This window comes from Onychostoma macrolepis, chromosome 04 (genome assembly GCF_012432095.1).
Source record: "Onychostoma macrolepis isolate SWU-2019 chromosome 04, ASM1243209v1, whole genome shotgun sequence".
In the NCBI taxonomy this organism is placed as follows: domain Eukaryota; kingdom Metazoa; phylum Chordata; class Actinopteri; order Cypriniformes; family Cyprinidae; genus Onychostoma; species Onychostoma macrolepis.
Genome location: NC_081158.1, coordinates 9,067,579 through 9,087,381, shown reverse-complemented (window position 1 = coordinate 9,087,381; position 19,803 = coordinate 9,067,579). Strand labels below are relative to the sequence as shown.

General features: G+C 41.2%; 1 protein-coding gene across 4 annotated transcripts in view; it reads right to left on the bottom strand.

Annotated features, from left to right (window-relative positions):
* Positions 1–1,126: 1,126 nt before the first annotated feature.
* LOC131538704 (NACHT, LRR and PYD domains-containing protein 12-like) overlaps positions 1,127–19,803 on the bottom strand; it is a 31,097-nt gene continuing 12,420 nt past the window's right edge. For 3 of the 4 annotated variants that reach the window (XM_058772742.1, XM_058772744.1, XM_058772745.1), the window contains 8 exons: positions 15,458–15,631; positions 15,189–15,362; positions 14,916–15,089; positions 14,648–14,821; positions 14,371–14,544; positions 6,866–7,039; positions 2,374–2,420; positions 1,127–1,987 (listed from right to left, as the gene is read on the bottom strand). In XM_058772742.1, coding sequence (XP_058628725.1) covers positions 1,449–1,987; positions 2,374–2,420; positions 6,866–7,039; positions 14,371–14,544; positions 14,648–14,821; positions 14,916–15,089; positions 15,189–15,362; positions 15,458–15,631 — 1,630 coding nt within the window. In that variant the 3' untranslated portion in view covers positions 1,127–1,448. The remainder of the gene's footprint in view (positions 1,988–2,373; positions 2,421–6,865; positions 7,040–14,370; positions 14,545–14,647; positions 14,822–14,915; positions 15,090–15,188; positions 15,363–15,457; positions 15,632–19,803) is intronic. The other variant, XM_058772743.1, reaches the window with a different exon arrangement.

Sequence of the window (19,803 nt, the reverse complement as noted above, 5' to 3'; positions counted from 1 at the left end):
TTCAAAAAGATCCGTTTCTCATCACTAATGTTACTAGATAGTGACCGAACTCGCTTAAGATAAAATTATTCACTATATATATATATATATATTACATTGGCAAATTAATTTCACAGTTTTATATACAATTCTCTAAACGAGTTGTATTGATTTAAACACTTTAAATGATTAAAAGCACACACTTTTCTTCATCTGAAACTCAGACGTAGAGCGCAGCGCAGCGCAGCCTTATGACGTCACATCGCCACACCAAAATAAAAGTCTTGTTGCTAAAATCAATATAATTTTACATTAGAAAAAATTATTTAATTAAATTGGTTTAAATAATTTATTCTAAAATGTTAATGTTATTTACATTTCCCAGATTATCTTTATTAAAATTGGCAGGCAATACAATAATCTGTGTTAAAATGTGGAGCCCAGAGGCAGCCAAAGCAGGGGTGTTTGTCACTTAATTTTTCTGCAAAATAAATAAATAAACAAATACATACAATACATACATACATGTCATCAGTTGAGCATGGTTAATTTTAAAATTAAAATTAAATGAATATTTATTAATATTATTGTTAATAAAAAAGTATTACATACATGCATACATTCTAACTGCTTATTTAAGAGTACAACAGTATTATAGTCAACATATTTTTATTAATTTGTTATCATTTAAATTAATTTAAATTCATATTTTGGTTAATATTATTATTATTATTATTATTATTTATTTTATAATTTAAATAACTTAAATTAATAAAAAGTGTTGATATAAATATGTCAGCTGAAGTAATGTTTACATTATATCTAAGGTAATACTTGTCAATATCAATTCAATATACAAATAGATGAATACATTTTTTTTTTAAATAGGATTTTTGTCTATAAATATACTGTGATTAAAACATGTTAACTTTAAAACTCAGAAAATAATATTTTTAAATAACAGCTTCTTTCACTTATTGAAAGATAATTGTTTAATACAGTTTTACTGTAGTTACAATATATTTTATTAAATTTTATGCTGTGATTACTGTCATATTTTATAATGTCAGAAGCTCATTTCATTCTTGTGAGGAATAGATTGTATTCATGATACAAACATCAATTAAAATTTGATCTCAAGTTGATTTGCCATTGTGTTTTATTATTTCTGTACAAAAACAACAGAGAGAAATTACTTATTCTTCATCAGTCGTGTTTGTGACATTTTTACATTTGGACAGTAATAAAACAAATGACTGATGAGACATGACAAAAAACCCCACAAATGTAGTGTCTATATGTCTATATTAGGATTTAATACACAGATTTATTCTGACCGTTATTTCAGTGACAGAAGTTGAGCTTCAGTATTAATGTCATGAAGAGACTCATAACATCTCACTGTTACTGATTCATCATGCAGCTCAAAGCATTATGGGTAGAATCTCTTCACAGTCTAATCTGATTCATCAACAGAGCTTCACTGATGATTTATAGTCAACATTAAACCCAGGATAGAGCGGCTGAGTGAATGTGGTCTGGACTGTGTGGATGAGGCTCAGTGTGTCAGAGACGCTGTAGAAGGACAGAGTTCCTGCGCCGTGATCCACATACACTCCTACTCTACTGATATTACCATACACTCCTGTTCTTCTGCTGATGGGCTGCACAGGGAGATCAGTCTGTATGTAATTGTGTCTGAATGAGTAACTGGAGGGAGAGCAGATCAAACTCCAGGACTGATCATTATATCCAAACACACACTCAAAACCCTGCCTGCTGATGCTCTTATATGACACTGATATATACACACGTCCACTCCACTCAATCTCCCAGTAACAGCGTCCACACACACTCTCTCTACACAACACCTGAGGATACACATCAAATCTGTCTGGATGATCAGGATACAACTGTTTCTCGCTCACACCTGTCACCTCTCTGTTCTCCTCAGACAGGATGAGTTCAGTGTTTGCTGTGTTTGGATCCAGTGTGAGAAAAGAGGCATCTGAACACAAGAACAGAGACATTTATAACACAACTTGGGTAAACTAGTGTGTGTGTGTATAGTGTGTGTGCATGTTTATGTGGTTTACGGGGACACAAATTTGTATAATAACATGGGTATGACAGAGGTATTACAATTTGAAGGTGGTTTTTGAGGACACTGCCTATGTCCCCATAAATCAAAAGGCTTAAAAAACATACTAAATGGTGGGGGGTTTTTTTAATCTAAAAATGCAGACAGTCTCCTGTAAGGGGAAGGTTTAGGTGTAGGGTTGGTGTGGGCCATTGCACATACAGTTTGTACAGTATAAAAACCATTATGCCTATGGAGAGTCCCCGTAAACCACATAAACCAACATGTGTGTGTGTGTGTGTTTGTAGATGTACATTTCTTCAGTCCTGCTGTAATCCTGGATTCTCCTCTATGATCCACACTAGAAAACACACAGAGTCACATTCAGTCAGTAAACAAAAGGCTATGCAGTTACCAAGGTACTCAGGGTGGTTGCTAGGGAGTTGCTAAGGTACTTGAGGTTGTTTCTATGTCATTGCTATAATACTTGGGGTGGTTGTTAGGCTGTTGCTATGTAGTTGCCAGGGTACGTGGGTGGTTGCAATGATGTTGATAACATGTTCTGAGTGGTTGCTATGCAGTTGCTAAGGTGCTTGGGGTGGTTGCTAGGCTGTTGCTATATGGTAGGTTGAAAAACTCCCATCTCATTCAACTTCAAAATTCTGCAAGTGAATCCAGGGCTGTCAACTCACGCATTCAGTGTGAGACTAACGCAGTTGACACATTTCTCACGCCACACACGCATTTTCTCACGCAGTCAAAAGCACCCTCAGTTAAAACTGCCATAATAAGATATTGGCAAAACAGATTAGATAAAGGCTCCAGTGCGTATTTGTGTTTGCGCTCTGGAAATCATGCCAATGCTGCTTCCTCAAGAACATTTATCATTCTCATGTGTTTTAAGTCTTGTCAGTTGAAACATTGTAAAAGTGTCGCACACACAAAAAGCTGCAGCTTATACTGCATACGATGACCAAATTGAGCTCTTTTTCGCATCTTCTTGAGCAAATGCACACAAAATTATGTCAGAATGGCTATTTTGATGAGTATCCACGTAAACACGTATGGTTTCTGATCAGTTTTTCACCCCAAACCAGCAGGTTCACAGCTTCTTCCACATGTAACGATAGTGCTGCTCGGTAAATTATATGGGTCTGGCTTCCGGTCTCATCCAGATCAAGCTATTTTTAGCTGTACAATAAGCTCGTTTTGCTGCTTGATATTGCAAATAGGTGTGTCTTACCATATTATTTAATGTATTATCTTAATTATGAACACACTGGTTTGTAGTGCAAACAGTTTATCATTTACTGCACGTTGTTATTTTTCTCGTTATTTTCCTGTAGTGGGTAATGAACCAGAAGTCTCACCCATAGGCTTACTTCTGCATTGAAGAGTAAGGTGGATATGAGATCCACGAAGAAACGTGAACGGTTGCTGTGGTGTTCATTACCATGACAACCATCTGTGTGTCCGCACTGAACATGCTTCTTGTGTATCCTGCTTGAAGCAAATGAAAATATGCATCAGAAGCTGTAATTAAATGTTGAGCAATGGTGCATATTATATGTTTATTGTATTAAAGGCTGCTTATTTGTTTATGAGACGAACAGAGGACACATGTGCAGTTACTTTCCACACAGACAATCAACTCTGACACACCACTAAATTCTGAACATGTTCTTCATTTTTGGTTGATATAATCCTTAGGTGTGTAAATGTATAATTTTCTTTTTATTTTCTTTTTTTCAGTTTCATTTAAATTTCTTGTTAAAATAACTAAGAATAAATGTATTTTAAAGTTTAGGGGCCAGATTTATTAAACAGGCCAAATTAGCATTAGAGCGCAATTCTATTACTATTAATGTTTATTTAAGACGAAAATGTTTATGAGGATACTCACAAAGACAGGAAATTTGACACATAACTATGTGTATTTTAACGTTTAAACACAAATCAGGAAAAATAACTCCAGTTTAGTCGCACACCTGCTATATGAGCAGGTGTGCGCTGCGCATGTCAGGCTGAAACCATCTTAACGCACATTTACCAAAATGAATTCTGCCCCACTGCTTAATGTCCATGAACTTTAAAAAAAAAAAATCAAACCACAATGCTTAAAACACGTTTAAATGATAAGCTTACTTCATGATGCCACAAAACGATTGACATATTTCTACCGAGTCATCTCCCAACTCTTACGTGAATATACAGAGTTTGTTTAAACAAAAAGCAATATACATCCATCAAGTTAATAATCAAAGTAACCTAAAATCTGTGGGGATGATGAAACTGTTTTTTCTGCTCTATTCGCCCAATCCACTTCCACTCCATCATCAGCTTGAATAAAATACCCTGATATGGGGATTTTACTGACTAACTCATGTTTTCTCTGCTCTTTGTCTTTTTTCCTTTTTGAGCCCCTCTCTCACATTTGTTTTAGAATAGCTCACATTTTTACTTATCGAAGGTTGTTCTTTGCGTGACCATTTCCAGATTACACCAGAACCAAGTAAAAAGTGGAGGTGAATGCGGACATCAGGTAGGTAATAATTAGGTACTTTATGCACCTAATTATGCAGGAAATATTAAATAGAACACAAATATGGTATAGTATTGTATTATGTACTATACTATGGTATTAGTATCAGAAATTGATTTAAATATACAATAAATAATACAATGCAAGCCTCTGTTACTATATTGCTCTTTGTTGTACTGAAATTCAAAGCTTACCATGCATCATCTTGGAAATAAAGCTTCATGTCTCTAAGTCTGTACCTTATTTCTGTGAATAAGTTATGATGTGTATATTTTTTATGTCCCTGATTGAGCCACATCTATCTCAGACTCTTAAAGATCGTGCAAATTCTATGGCGTTTTACTAGCATTACAGTTTCCATAGTACTAAAATGTTATTTATAAAATGGATAGTTCCGGTCCTTGATTCTGATTGGTTGAGCCACGTTCAAAGTTAAATTACACTACAAACCTACACCTTTGTTTACTTTGTGTGTTGCTTGGCAACCACTTTGTTCCAACCATAGGTTCCAACCACAACTGTTTCTGAGGAACTACAATGCTTGGTGGAAAAATACTGTTTTTATTAATGTCATTACACTTTATTTGCTCTGTTTTATTTTGTAAAACCTTACTAAGTATATAGAAAAACCATTGTATAAAAGCAATAAGCCCCGTAAAGCCATGGTTTACAGTGAATTTATAAAAGCTAAGGGGGTTTTAGGGTTTTACTCCGCTTCACGTCGTGCCTAACAATGCCCCTTAGCTGTTCTAAATTCACTGTAAACCACGGCTTCTTGGGGCTTATTGCTTTAGTACAGTGGTTCTCAACCGGTGGGGCGCGGACACTCTCCCGGAGGGGCGCAAGTAGGCTACAGGATGGGAGGAAAAAAAACCTGAAAAAAAAAGTGCAAATTTTTTTTTATCACTAAACTACTGTCATAAAAAGTTATAGTTTTGTATATACATAACTCCTGAATAATTTTTTATTTTTTATTTGTCGATAGTGAGCGTAAATGCAGGTGATAAGCGATTTTATTAAGCGAGTCATTGAGTTGTTCATTCAAACGATTCGTTCAAATGGCCAATTCATCAAGAATGAGACAGATGTTTGTGCATGGGTCATTGAATCTTTGACTCAACCGATTCGTTCAAAACACTGAATCATTCAAAACACGATTGAGTGTTGCTGTGAGATGCGCTATGCTGTGATCTTTGTTTGGATTCAATGCAAATTGGATTCTTGCAAATTAATGTCTCTTTACGATTTTGACCCTCGCTACATGCTCTAATGCATTAATAGGAAAGTATTTCCTGTGGCCATGGAAATATCCTTTCTTAGAGTTGATATGAACTTACACTGAATGTTCGCTGGACGAACAGATCAGTTGATGGCAATTTAATTCTGCTACAGTTATTATTGTCAGCCAATATAAATAATTGTAATTAATCAAAATTAATTGTAATTATTTATATACATTTCCCTTTTGAGCTGATTTGCTACATGAATGTTTGTCAGTTTGAATAGTCTTGGCTCATTTTAACATTCCACGTTCGCACTGTCAGTTTTTGGGTTTGACAACCCCATTTACTTAGAGGTGTGAGTCTCGAAATGCCCCATTCACACAGCAGCTTACAGTAGCGTCTCGAATACTGTCTGTATGAGCGTGCAACAAGAGTCAAATCAATGCAAATCGATGTATTTTTGTTCTAAACGTTATAAATACTTTTCTGTAGCTTGCGCTAACTGTTGTATCCACAAGCTGTTCCAGGCGGATGACGAAGGAGGAATGCATAGTGCATGCGCCGATAAGAATATGCTAGTCTCACAAGAACAAGAACAGGGATGCATTTCAGTGTAAACGGACCAAAACTGAGACTTTTGAAAATGATGGCGTGGCTGCCCACATTCGCTCTGTGTATACTTGATGACCATGTAAACAATAACATCATGCTCATTTGTTGCATCTCATTTCGGAGGCTCATTTAAGAAAAGTAACCGTTAAATTGCAAAGTAAAAAATAAATTACAGTATTTTTACACCCCAAGGAATAACAGTGAATTTTATTACGGTTACTTCTCTTAAATTAAAACATCCTTGATGACGTATGAAGCCTGAATGGTCATGTGACGTGTTTTCGGTTGTGTAGTATAGACAGAGATAATTTCTGAAATGTAGTGAAAACGCTTAGAACTTCCGTAAGAAACTCCTAGACTGATATAGATATACAGAGACACTGAAAAGTTTAAACAATAAAACCCCAAAACTCCTCCTGCTTGACATACTTGAGTTTGTTCAGGGAGCCGTTTGGATCCTCCAGTTTTTCAGAGAGCAGCTTGACTCCTGAATTTCCTGGGTGATTGTAGCTCAGATCCAGCTCTCTCAGGTGTGAGGAGTTTGAACTCAGTGCTAAAGACACATAATGACAGCCTTTCTCTGTCACCATACAGCCAGACAACCTACAAAAACATACAACAACAATCCACATCACATTAGTTTGTTTATTGTTCCTTTTTATATTGCACTGATTGTTCAATAAAAATAATTGGTCACAAAAAAGATCATTTTGTGCTCATTTAGCATTATCAAGAAGAAACAAATATTCCCCCAAATCATTGGACATTATATGTCTTGCATTTAAATGCAAAAGTAAAGCGTTAGATCTCTCACACAAACAATAGTGGCACAATACTGCTTCTGAAATCTTATGTCAACAAAGTAGTGAAAGAAAGAATATAAAGATAAGATTTAAAAACAAAACTTCTAATGTTCTAATCTAATCTGCTGCTACCTCTACCCACACAATAGATTTGTGCCAAAATGACACAATGATCTACTTTTCCCAGTTTCAGAGATTTTTCATTAATGATTAATTTATATTTTCCTTAATTTATTGAACAGTTACGCTTAATGATGAATGAAACATTCAGCACAAATCTACTTTACAGACAATGTAGGCATGCTGAGCCTGAGCACAGAGCAGAGTATTTGCAAAAAAAGGAAACAGAACTGAGATATTGAGACAAAAAAGAGAAAGAAAATGAAAGGCCATCAGAAAATATGCAGGCGAAGATTGAGTGCAGAAATAACAATACATTTCATTTATAAAGCACCTTTTTAACACCAAAAGTGCATACAATACAATCAGTGCAGTGTAATAAAACTACAACTATACTGTCGTGTCTTTTCTTCCTTAACAAGCAGTAATGACCACTGACGACTTGATTTGAAATAAAACGAACTGTTTACTGAAGTTTACGAACAGGATTACACAGATACAGCGCACACACATGTAGTCTCCCACTTATTTTTTCTGCGCGCGCTCACTTTTTTCCTTCTTTTTTGAGTGCTCTCTCCCCCTATGCATTATGGGAGCACTTTTCTTAAAGCTGAACAACCTTGTAAATAACTAAACTTTTTCTGTTATTATTAAAGATAATTAATTAAACATTTCTAATCTAATTAATTCACAACATATACAAATAAAAAGGGTCATGCTTGTCATGTGACACACAGCAGCCATAGCAGTATGATGTAGGCTTATGTTTTATTTTTATTTTTTTCCTTTTTATTATAAATATTTCCAAACCTGTTAACTATATCAGGAAATAATTCTCAAATATGTGTAAGTAAATGTGTTTTGCACCTTTATAGATTATGTTATTTGATCAATAAACAGTGATGGGCAAAGTAGACTAATAGTGTAATCTATTAACTAGCCTACATATAAAAACCCAACTTTTTACTTAGGTACCAGATGTGGGTGTCATTCCATAAATTTTTTTAATACCACTGACTTTGTATTTAATGTGAATTTAATAACAGTATTGCAAGTTACTAATTATAACACTTTCATTTTACAGAGAGTAAAGAACATCTACATTATCAAAGAACATTTTCATTCAGTCTAGCCAGAATTCAAGCACTCTCAAAAACTCCCATTAAAATCACTGAAGCTGTTTACACTGTGAAATTAATATCTTAACTTACATTCGTACGCACATCTGCATTTTGTTGTTTCTGATGAGAGAATTCGCCAGATAATTCAGTCAGCAAGCAAGTGAACAAGACACCGCGTTTCAGCGATGACTCATCTGAACTCCTGATTGGTCATTGCATTCATAAGCTCAACAGAATCATGTGTGATTGGTTATAATGCAGCGCTGTACAAACGCATCTGTCTCTGGCTCAGCGCCAGCCAGCGAATGCAGATTTGAATTTAGCAGCTGATGCTGTGCCACACTGAATGATCTAATCACACCACTGACGGAGAGCCGGAGCCCGCCACGACTGACGAGCCATTGCCGCACAGAGCAACAGTGCTGAGGATCGCCACGGAGCCAGACCCGCTGATGACGTCAGTCAAGGTGTGTGAGCCGGCAACAACGCCCACCACGAGGGAGAATACCGCGGACAGTGAGAGCGCGGAGATGAGCTCCGCCCCCTGCACCGTGGCTGAGGGTGAGCTGAGTATGGCACGTGGACTGTGCCACAGCAAGGCAGGGAGGGCTACTGTTCCCGAGTTTGGCCCCGGGAGGGCCACAGATCCCAAGTTCAGCTCTCCTTCGTCTCTTGAATCTCCTTCATCTCCGCTGGTCCCAGCCAGCTCTGCTCCTCCAGTGCGCCCTCCAGTGCCCGCTCCCCGAAACCGTCCCCCAGTGCCCAAGCCTCCAGAGCACCCTCCAGTGTCGGCTCCCATTCCTGAGTTCAGCCCTGGAAGCCTAGAGGCTCACAAAAGCCCGCCCTGCCACTCACCACTGTCGTCCGGCAGCCCCTCCACTCGCCCTCAGCCCCCTATCTGTTCGGTGCGAGCCCCACGGGACTGCCATCCTCCAGCGTCGCCGGAGCTGGAGTATCCCTCACCTCCGTCTCCAGCCTTCGAGGCCCGGACTCCGCCTCGGCCCGTCGGCTCCACCATGGCTCCTAGCTCCCTCCTCTCCGCCGTGGCCCATCAATCCACTGGTTCCACCGGGCTCCCCTGGACTGTTTTGTTGTGTTTTTGCTCCCCATGTGTTCAGTGACCCAGTTTCTCGCTCATGTTGATTGTTTATTTGATTCCAGGTGTGTCTCCTTTCGTCCCTCGTTATCCTGTCTTTATAAGCCCCAGTCCTTTCAGTTAGTGTTTGTCGGTCCTTGAACGTCATTCCTTGTGCTGTTTCCCTGTTGGATATTAAAAACTCTCGTTTTGTGAAATCCTCGTCTCCTCGTTCCTGGCTTCCTTGACTCCTTGTGAATTGTGACAGTAACAAGGACAGAAGACTCAGCAACCCCAGCTGCTCTCTCTAACAATTTCTCTTTCTCTCATTCCCCACGTCAAGTTGGCCAGGGTGGGTGCACTGGTCTGCTCATTTCAAACAATTGGAAATACTCAACCAACTCTCCCCTATGCAATTACAACTCATTTGAATCTCATGCGATTACTGTAACAGCTCCTATAAAACTCCAGATTTTCGTAATTTACCGCCCCCCTGGCCAAATTCTAGGCACCTTCCTAGAGGAGCTGGACGGGCTGCTGTCCTCTTTCATGGAGGATGGCACTCCACTCTTAGTATTTGGCAATTTCGACATTCATCTAGACAAGCTTTATGCTACAGACTTCCATTCACTCCTAGCTTCATTTGATCTCAAACGCCTTACCACTACTAGCACGCAAAAATCAGGCAACCAACTTGATTTAATTTAGAAACACAATTGTACTGCAGATAACATTTTGGTACAACCACTACATATCTCTAACCATTTCTTCATTACATTTACATTACACTTTACTACCCGTGTGCCACCAACCCCTTTACCGGTTACTTTTAGACGAAACCTACGCTCCCTTTCTCCCTCCCATCTTTCCTCTGTAGTATCCTCCTCTCTTCCCTCACCTACCCATTTCTCATCTCTGGATGTGAATACAGCTACTGACACTGTATGCTCTACTTTAACCTCTTGTCAAGACAACATTTGTCCTCTCTCCTCCAGGCCAGTATGGGCTGCCCCGTCTAACCCCTGGTTATCCAATGTTCTTTGTGAGCATTGGACCAAACTCAGAGCGGCAGAGAGAAAATGGCACAAATCAAACGATCCGTCGGACCTCAGTAGGTATCAGTCTTTGCTCTCATCTTTCTCTGCTGAAGTCCACACTGCCAAATCCTCACATTTCCACAACAAGATAAACAGCACTCCAGACACACGTAATCTCTTCAGAACATTTAATTCTCTCCTCTGTCCCCCTTTACGACCTCCTACCACTTCTATAACAGCTGATGACTTTTTGATCACTTTTTTCACAGACAAAACTAGAACAATCAGTAGTCAGTTCTCAACTCCACACACATACGACCTCCAACCAATCACATCCACTGCTAAAACTCCCATCTTCTCCTTCTGTCCCCTCACTGAGGTGGATGTATCCAAACTTCTCCTCTCCAGCCATCCCACAACGTGTCCTCTAGACCCAATTCCCTCGCACCTTCTCCAAGCAATCTCTCCCACACTCTTACCAGCACTCACACACATCATCAACACATCCCTCCTCACAGGCATTTTTCACACTGCATTCAAGTAGGCTCGGGTAACCCCACTGCTCAAAAAACCTACATTAAACATTTCTCTGATGGAAAACTACAGACCTGTCTCTCTCCTTCCATTCATAGCGAAAACACTCAAATGAGTTGTCTTCAACCAGGTATCATTGTTTTTTTCACAGAACAACAAACTGGATGCTAAACAGTCAGGTTTCAGGAGTGGCCATTCAACTGAGACTCCGCTACTCTCAGTCACTGTGAACTGCAAAAGCCGATTCCAAATCATTAGTCCTCATTCTGCTGGATCTATCTGCCGCTTTTGACACTGTCAATCATCAGATCCTCCTGTCCACCCTCTCATCACTGGGCATCACTGGGATTACACTTCGCTGGTTTGAATCCTATCTCACTGGTAGGTCTTTCAGGGTGGCCTGGGGAGGGGAGGTATCTAAAGCACATCAACTGGTCACTGGGGTTCCTCAGGGATCGGTTCTTGAACCCCTCCTATTCTCCACATACACTACATCACTGGGTCCCATCGTACAGGCACATGGTTTCTCTTACCATTGCTACGCTGATGACACACAGCTCTATCTCTCTTTTCAACCAGACGATCCAACGGTAGCTACATGGATCTCAGGCTGCCTGGCAGACATCTTGGCATGGATGAAAGAACATCACCTACAGCTCAACCTGGCAAAGACTGAGCTTCTTGTTTTACCTGCCACTCTGACTCTACAGCATGATTTCACCATCCAGCTAGGTACTTCTACAATACCCCATCAACTTCGGTCCGAAATCTTGGTGTAATCTTTGATGACCAGCTGACCTTCAAAGAGCACATTGCAAAGACTGCTCGATCTTGCAGGTTTGCTCTACACAACATCAAAAAGATCAGGCCCTTTCTGACAGAGCATGCTGCACAACTTATTGTCCAGGCCCTTGTCATTTCTAGGCTGGACTACTGCAATGCTCTTCTGGCTGGACTTCCATCAAACACAATCAATCCTCTACAAATGATTCAGAATGCAGCTGCATGACTGGTCTTCAACGAGCCCAAAAGAGCCCATGTTACACCTCTCTTTATCTTCTTGCACTGGCTACCGGTTGCAGCTCGCATCAAGTCATTGATGTTTGCATATAGAACAACCACAGGCTCAGCAACCGCCAACTTCCACTCACTATTACAAATCTACATCCCCTCCAGAAGTCTTAGATCTGCTAGTGAGCGACGCCTCGTGGTACCATTACAGAGAGGCTCAAAATCACTCTCCAGAACATTCTCGTTCACCATTCCTGGCTGGTGGAATGATCTTCCCACCCCTATTCGGAATGTTGGATCCCAGTCAATCTTCAAGCAACATCTGAAAACTCATCTCTTTCGACACTACTTGACTTCATCCTAAATTTAAAAAAAAAAAAAAACTTTCTTTCTCCTTATTTATTCCTTCCCTTGCTAGCTTGTACTTATTTGAACAATGCCTGAGACTTGGTATTACGAGCACTTCCTCTGTCTGATTGCCTATTCAAGATGAATCGCTTTTGTATTCCCCAATTGTAAGTTGCTTTGGATAAAAGTGTCTGCAAAATGACTAAATGTAAATATATATAAATTAAAACTTTTATTTAGCACAAAAGTGATGATAAAGACATTTATCATGTTACAAAAGATGCTGTTCTTCTGAACTTTCTATTCATCAAAGAAACCTGAAAAAAATTATTCTCAGCTCTTTTCAACATAATAATAATAATAAATGTTTTTTGAGCAGCAAATCAGAATATTAGAATGATTTCTGAAGGATCATGTGAATGAAGTGATGATGCTAAAAATTCAGCTTTGAAATTCAGCTTTGTTTGTTCCTAATAAACTGTTTAACTGCACTCGCAAGTGAATCTCAAGTTATTTTGTGTGATAGTTAAATAAATTTGTCAGGATTAGGGACCTGTTTTTGTCTTTGTTTTCCTCCCAATGTGCTCCTTGACCTAGATTTCCCTCGTGTGTGTCATGCCCATATTTGTTTATCTTCCTGCTCCTGCTCCTAGTGTGTTCATTGATTTCAGGTGTTCCTCGTTAATTCATTTAGTTCTATACTTAAGCTCTGTTCAGTTTAGTTTCCAGTGACCAGTGTTATATGTCTTCTCGTATCTGTGTTGTGTTCCTGCCTGCCCTGTATTCCTTTTGTTTGTTTATTAAAAGACAGTTTTTTGAGTTCACTCCTACGTCTCCTTGCCCCTCTCCTTGGAAGTTGTGACAATATTCTAAATGAACTACAGACAAAAAATATATAAATCTATTTTGTCCTCACATTCTTTCTTGTAGCACTTCCCTCTCAGTCACACACCTGACTGAAAGGCTCATTATGTGGGCCTTTGTCTTCTCGGGTGTTAATCACACTATATTATTCACGATCATTCACTCCTCCTCACATATGCCCTTTCAAAGCAAAAAGTGTCTTAGAAAATTTAAATCAATATATTGTTTTCTGTGAGCGAGTAAACAAGATGATTTTCACATAATTTTGAAGCAAAATCTCTAGGCTACAAGATCCAGTTCTCAAAAATCTTGTGAACAAATGTTCTGTATGTTTTATGGCCTTATTTCAGTGACTTCAAAATGTTAGTTTTTCACTAACCACGCATAAACGTTGCTTTCTCAAAAACACAATCATGTACATACATGCTGCTTACATATTATTGTAGCCCAGTGTGTGCCGATTACAGTGTTATTAGACTTTAGCTATTTATATGTTTATAAGTAACTGAAAAAAGCACAAATGTCAGGGCATGTCAAAACTTTTACAGGCCCCCAAAACACCCTCAGACCCCAGAGGGTTAAGAGTGAATGTGTACATATTTTAAAAATAAAAATATTATTTGTAAATAATATTTTTATATCCATGTCATAAGTGGCCCAAACTCACAGCGCTGGCAGAGATCAGTTCATGCGACCAGCATTTACTGCAAACTGAACTGCAGTGCTGTGCTAGATAGTGATAGATGTGCTAGATAGTGCCTGTGCAGTGCTGTCAGAAGTAAGTTTTGAAATTGCAGCAGTTTTGCAGTTTGTTCAATAATTGTTTCAGACCATTATGCTATTTCAATCTCAATATAATCCACATCTACAGACAACTGTATAAACATGAAAACAAATGACTGCAAATGTTTTTCTCTTGTTCTGGCACTCCATTGAAAGCAGACACAACATTTGTTGACAAAATTCAATGGCCATTTATTGTGGTACCATTTTGTTAATTATTTTATGGAAAAACATTTACCTCAGTCTCTCCAGCTTAGAGTTTGGACTCTTCAGTCCATCAGAAAGAAGCTTCACTCCAGAATCCTGCAGGTCATTGTTACTCAGGTCCAGTTCACTCAGGACAGATTTTGAGGATTGTAAAACTGATGACCAACTCCCACAAGACTGTGCAGTGAGATTACATGTGGAAAATCTGAACAAGATGAACACAGTAATTGCATACAGAATTAATCTTAACATTATGAATTTTATTTTATTTATTTTTTTAAATAAATAAAAAATAAAGTATTTCAAACCTCAATATCTCCAGCTTAGAGTTTGGACTCTTCAGTCCATCAGAAAGAAGTTTCACTCCAGAATCCTGCAGGTCATTGTTACTCAGGTCCAGCTCTCTCAGGACAGAGTTTGAGGATTGTAAAACTGATGACAAACTCCCACAAGACTGTGCAGTGAGATTACATGTGGAAAATCTGAACAAGATGAACACAGTGATTGCATACAGAATTAATCTTAACATTGTGATTTTTTTAAATAAATAAATAATGAAGTATTTCAAACTCAAACCTCAATATCTCCAGTTTAGAGTTTGGACTCTTCATTCCATCAGAGAGAAGCTTCACTCCTGAATCATGCAGGTCATTGTTACTCAGGTCCAGTTCACTCAGGACAGAGTTTGAGGATTGTAAAACTGATGACAAACTCCCACAAGACTGTGCAGTGAGATTACATGTGGAAAATCTGAACAAGATGAACACAGTAATTGCATACAGAATAAATCTTAACATTGTGATTTTTTTAAAATAAATAAATAAATAATCAAGTATTTCAAACTCAAACCTCAATATCTCCAGCTTAGAGTTTGGACTCTTCAGTCCATCAGAAAGAAGCTTCACTCCAGAATCCTGCAGGTCATTGTTACTCAGGTCCAGTTCACTCAGGACAGAGTTTGAGGATTGTAAAACTGATGACAAACTCCCACAAGACTGTGCAGTGAGATTACATATGGATAATCTGAACAGGATGAACACAGTAATTGCATACATAATTAATCTTAACATTGTGATTTTTTTAAAATACATAAATAATCAAGTATTTCAAACTCAAACCTCAATAACTCCAGCTTAGAGTTTGGACTCTTCAGTCCATCAGAAAGAAGTTTCACTCCATGATCCCGCAGGTCATTGTTACTCAGGTCCAGCTCTCTCAGGACAGAGTTTGAGGACTGTAAAGCTGAAGATAAACTTCCACAGGACTGAGCAGTAAGATTACACCCACACAGCCTGTGATAAAAACAAAACAAATAGCCATATTAATGTGAATTTATCAGATATATATATGTATACACATAGTTTATCATCTGGAGTGCATGTTTGTACTGAACAACACTTTATAATAGGAATACTATAACAAAGCACTTCAAAAGTATTATAGTTCATTAGTAATTTATAAACTGTGGTTAATACATTATTAGACTATGTACAAGTAGTGAGTTCATCATTGATTGTCTCTGCAATTAACATATTTAAATACATCATATGTTAGATAATGCTTTGTTGACAAGTTATTAACCATAGATTGTTCTCACATAATTCACATAAAATCTGAAAATGTCATAAATTAAGTGCTTTAAACCAGCCTTTATTGGACATTGATGTGTTTTAACAACATGATCTAGTAAGCATTTGTATGTATTTCATATTGACAGCATTATGCTATTTAATTTTTTTAAAAGTTTGTCAAACTTTTTTTTTTTAGATGGCGCCGTTTCATGGCGACATTGTGTTGCTCTTGTCTCTGTTTTGTGTTACACTTCTTTGTTTTTGGTTGGATTGTGTTGGAGGCATGGTGTCATACAACAGAATGAAGTTATTGCATATTAGAAATAACATGTTTGAATTCCAGCCTAAAATATTCTTTTACTCAGAGAACTTTGTGACTGGACAGATGGACACTCCTAATGCGGAGGCTAACACTAGAAGCTTTGGTTCTAATAATTACGCAAAAACATTGAATGCCGCTACCGAGTATTTTACTTTCCAATGTTTGTTCTCTTGCCAACAAACAGGATGAACTGTCTCTTTTGTTGAACAACAGACGGGACATGGCTAACTGTTCCGTGTTATGCTTCACTGAGACTTGGCTGAATGAGAGTATTGCAGATTTAGCGTTACATCAGCCAGGATTCTCCCTGGTTATGGCAGACCAAACTTCAAGCTCACTGAAAGGCGGCGGGGTGTATGTTTCTACGTGAATCAGCGCTGGTGCACAGACACAAAGGTAATCTCCAAGGCATGTTCAATTAATTTGGAACTTCTTACCATCAAGTGCAGACCTTTTTATCTGCCTAGAGACTTCACTTCTGTCATTTTGGTTGCCGTGTACATTCGCTGCTGATGTGGCTCAACAGCTGGCTGCTCATATTCTTCGGTTAGAAAACTCATATCCAGACATGACAATATTGATTCTTGGGGACTTCAACCATGTTGATTTGAGGAAAATCATGCCCAGATTCAAACAGCAGATTACAGTGTCGACTAGGGCTAACAAGATTTTAGATCAATGCTACAGTGTGTTTTCTAATGCTTTTCACTCTGTGTCTTGGGCTCCATAGGGTCAGTCAGATCATAATATGATTTTCCTTATTCCTGTTTATTGTTGCAAATCTAAATGTATTGCACATATAAGAAGGAATGTTAAAATGTTGCTGCTGAAATAGAGACTCTAATGGACTGTTTAGAGACCACTGATTGGTCTGTGTTTGAGGAATTATGTGTTGGTTTGGATGAGTATACAGAGGTGGTTACATCATATTGTCACAGATTCACCTGCCTCACCAGCTGTATCACCTCATACACCTGTTCACCATCGGTAATCACTCTCACCTGACCGCCATCAAGGAATCCTCTGCACCTGTTGCCACCAATCAAGCTCCCTATATGACTTCACTCAATCCATTCCCTCACTGTCTAGTCACAAGGTAGCAAGCTATTCTCTGGTTGCCTTCCACCTCTTGCGTCAGCACTGCCGGTCTGCCATTTGCTCACCAAGGAAAGGACGAGGGCCCAGATAAGACTCTTTATTCTGCTTCCCCTGATGTTTGAGTTACTATTTACATTATCTTTGAGTTGTGAATAAATTACTTACCTGCACGCCAGAACCCCCTTGTCTGCCTACTTGACCAGAGTGTTACAGATGACTAGACCCTAACAGACTGAATATGCTGACGGCTGAAGACAAGTTGTGGGGTCTGCGGCAGGTTGGCCAGAAGCTGGAGCGGTATGTGGAGGATTTTATTGAGCTTATTCACCAGCTGAACTGGCCTGACGCCTCTTTGGGTGCGTGCTTTCAGCTGGGGCTGGACAGCGAGACTATCAGATGTGAGCTTCCTGCTTCTGAATTCTCCCTGGTCGAATTAATCAATCTGATTTTATTTCTAAATGGATCGATCTGCGAGGTCGTGGTGAATGGAGAATTCCAGTCTCGCTGCCCAGTCTCCGCTGAGGCACGTCACGTCACGCCAGCTCACCAGACGCCAAGAACCCCCACATACCGCGCCAACGATCCGAACCGCCTGCCCAGCCCCAACCATCTGCATGCCAGGCGCAGCTCTGCGGCTCTTCCAAGCCCGCCGTTTGTGGGAAAATCGCCGCCATCGACAGCCTACGCAAGTCAGCCATCCGTGGCCAACCAGAGCCCGCCGGCCAAGAAGATCGAGAGCCAGCCACCATCCGTGGCTCCCTCTCACCAGCCGCTGTTCGTGGCCCAAGAAAGCCCGCCACCGTCCGCGGCTCCCTCTCACCAGCCGCTGTTTGCGGCCCAAGAAAGCCCGCCACCGTCCGCGGCTCCTCTCACCAGCCGCTGTTCGTGGCCCAAGAAAGCCCGCCACCGTCCGCGGCTCCTCTCACCAGCCGCTGTTCGTGGCCCAAGAAAGCCCGCCACCGTCCGCGGCTCCTCTCACCAGCCGCTGTTCGTGGCCCAAGAAAGCCCGCCACCGTCCGCGGCTCCTCTCACCAGCCGCTGTTCGTGGCCCAAGAAAGCCCGCCACCGTCCGCGGCTCCTCTCACCAGCCGCTGTTCGTGGCCCAAGAAAGCCCGCCACCGTCCGCGGCTCCTCTCACCAGCCGCTGTTCGTGGCCCAAGAAAGCCCGCCACCGTCCGCGGCTCCTCTCACCAGCCGCTGTTCGTGGCCCAAGAAAGCCCGCCACCGTCCGCGGCTCCTCTCACCAGCCGCTGTTCGTGGCCCAAGAAAGCCCGCCACCGTCCGCGGCTCCTCTCACCAGCCGCTGTTCGTGGCCCAAGAAAGCCCGCCACCGTCCGCGGCTCCTCTCACCAGCCGCTGTTCGTGGCCCAAGAAAGCCCGCCACCGTCCGCGGCTCCTCTCACCAGCCGCTGTTCGCGGCCCACAAAAGCCCTCCGCCGTCCACGGCTCCCACTCACCAGCCGCCGTTCGCGGCCCACGCAAACCCGCCGGCAGGGAGTATGACAAACCCGCAGACGAAGGCTCAACTGCCTTCAGGCTTATTAGTGGTATTTGAGGGGATGTCTTGGACTCCCGTGCCGGCCCCTCACAAGAGCCCGCCAGTGCCAGCTCCTTGCACGTGCCATCCGTCGTCCCCGCTGGTCCCGTCCAGCTCCGCGCTTCCAGAGCGCCCCCAAGAATCCAGTTCCCGAATCACGGCCAGGAGTGCTGTTTCCGATTCCATTGAATCCAGTCTTCTAATCACGGCCAGGAGTGTCGTTCCCGATCCCGGAGAATCCCGTTCTCCAGTCTCGGCCAGGAGTGCCATTCCCGATCCCCTTAAATCCAGTCTTCTAATCACGGCCAGGAGTGCTGTTCCCAGTCCCGGAGAATCCAGTTCTCCAGTCACGACCAGGAGTGCCGTTCCCAGTCCCGGAGAATCCAGTTCTCCAGTCACGGCCAGTAGTGCCGTTTCCGATCCCGGAGAATCCAATTCTCCAGTCACGGCCAGTAGTGCCGTTCCCGATCCCGGAGAATCCAATTCTCCAGTCACGGCCAGTAGTGCCGTTCCCGATCCCGGAGAATCCGGTTCTCCAGTCACGGCCAAGAGTGCCATTCCCAGTCCCGGAGAATCCAGTTCCCGAATCACGGCCAGGAGTGCCGTTCCCGATCCCATTGAATCCAGTCTTCTAATCACGGCCAGGAGTGCCATTCCCAGTCCTGGAGAATCCAGTTCTCCAGTCACGGCCAGTAGTGCCGTTTCCGATCCCGGAGAATCCAATTCTCCAGTCACGGCCAGTAGTGCCGTTCCCGATCCCGGAGAATCCAATTCTCCAGTCACGGCCAGTAGTGCCGTTCCCGATCCCGGAGAATCCGGTTCTCCAGTCACGGCCAAGAGTGCCATTCCCAGTCCCGGAGAATCCAGTTCCCGAATCACGGCCAGGAGTGCCGTTCCCGATCCCATTGAATCCAGTCTTCTAATCACGGCCAGGAG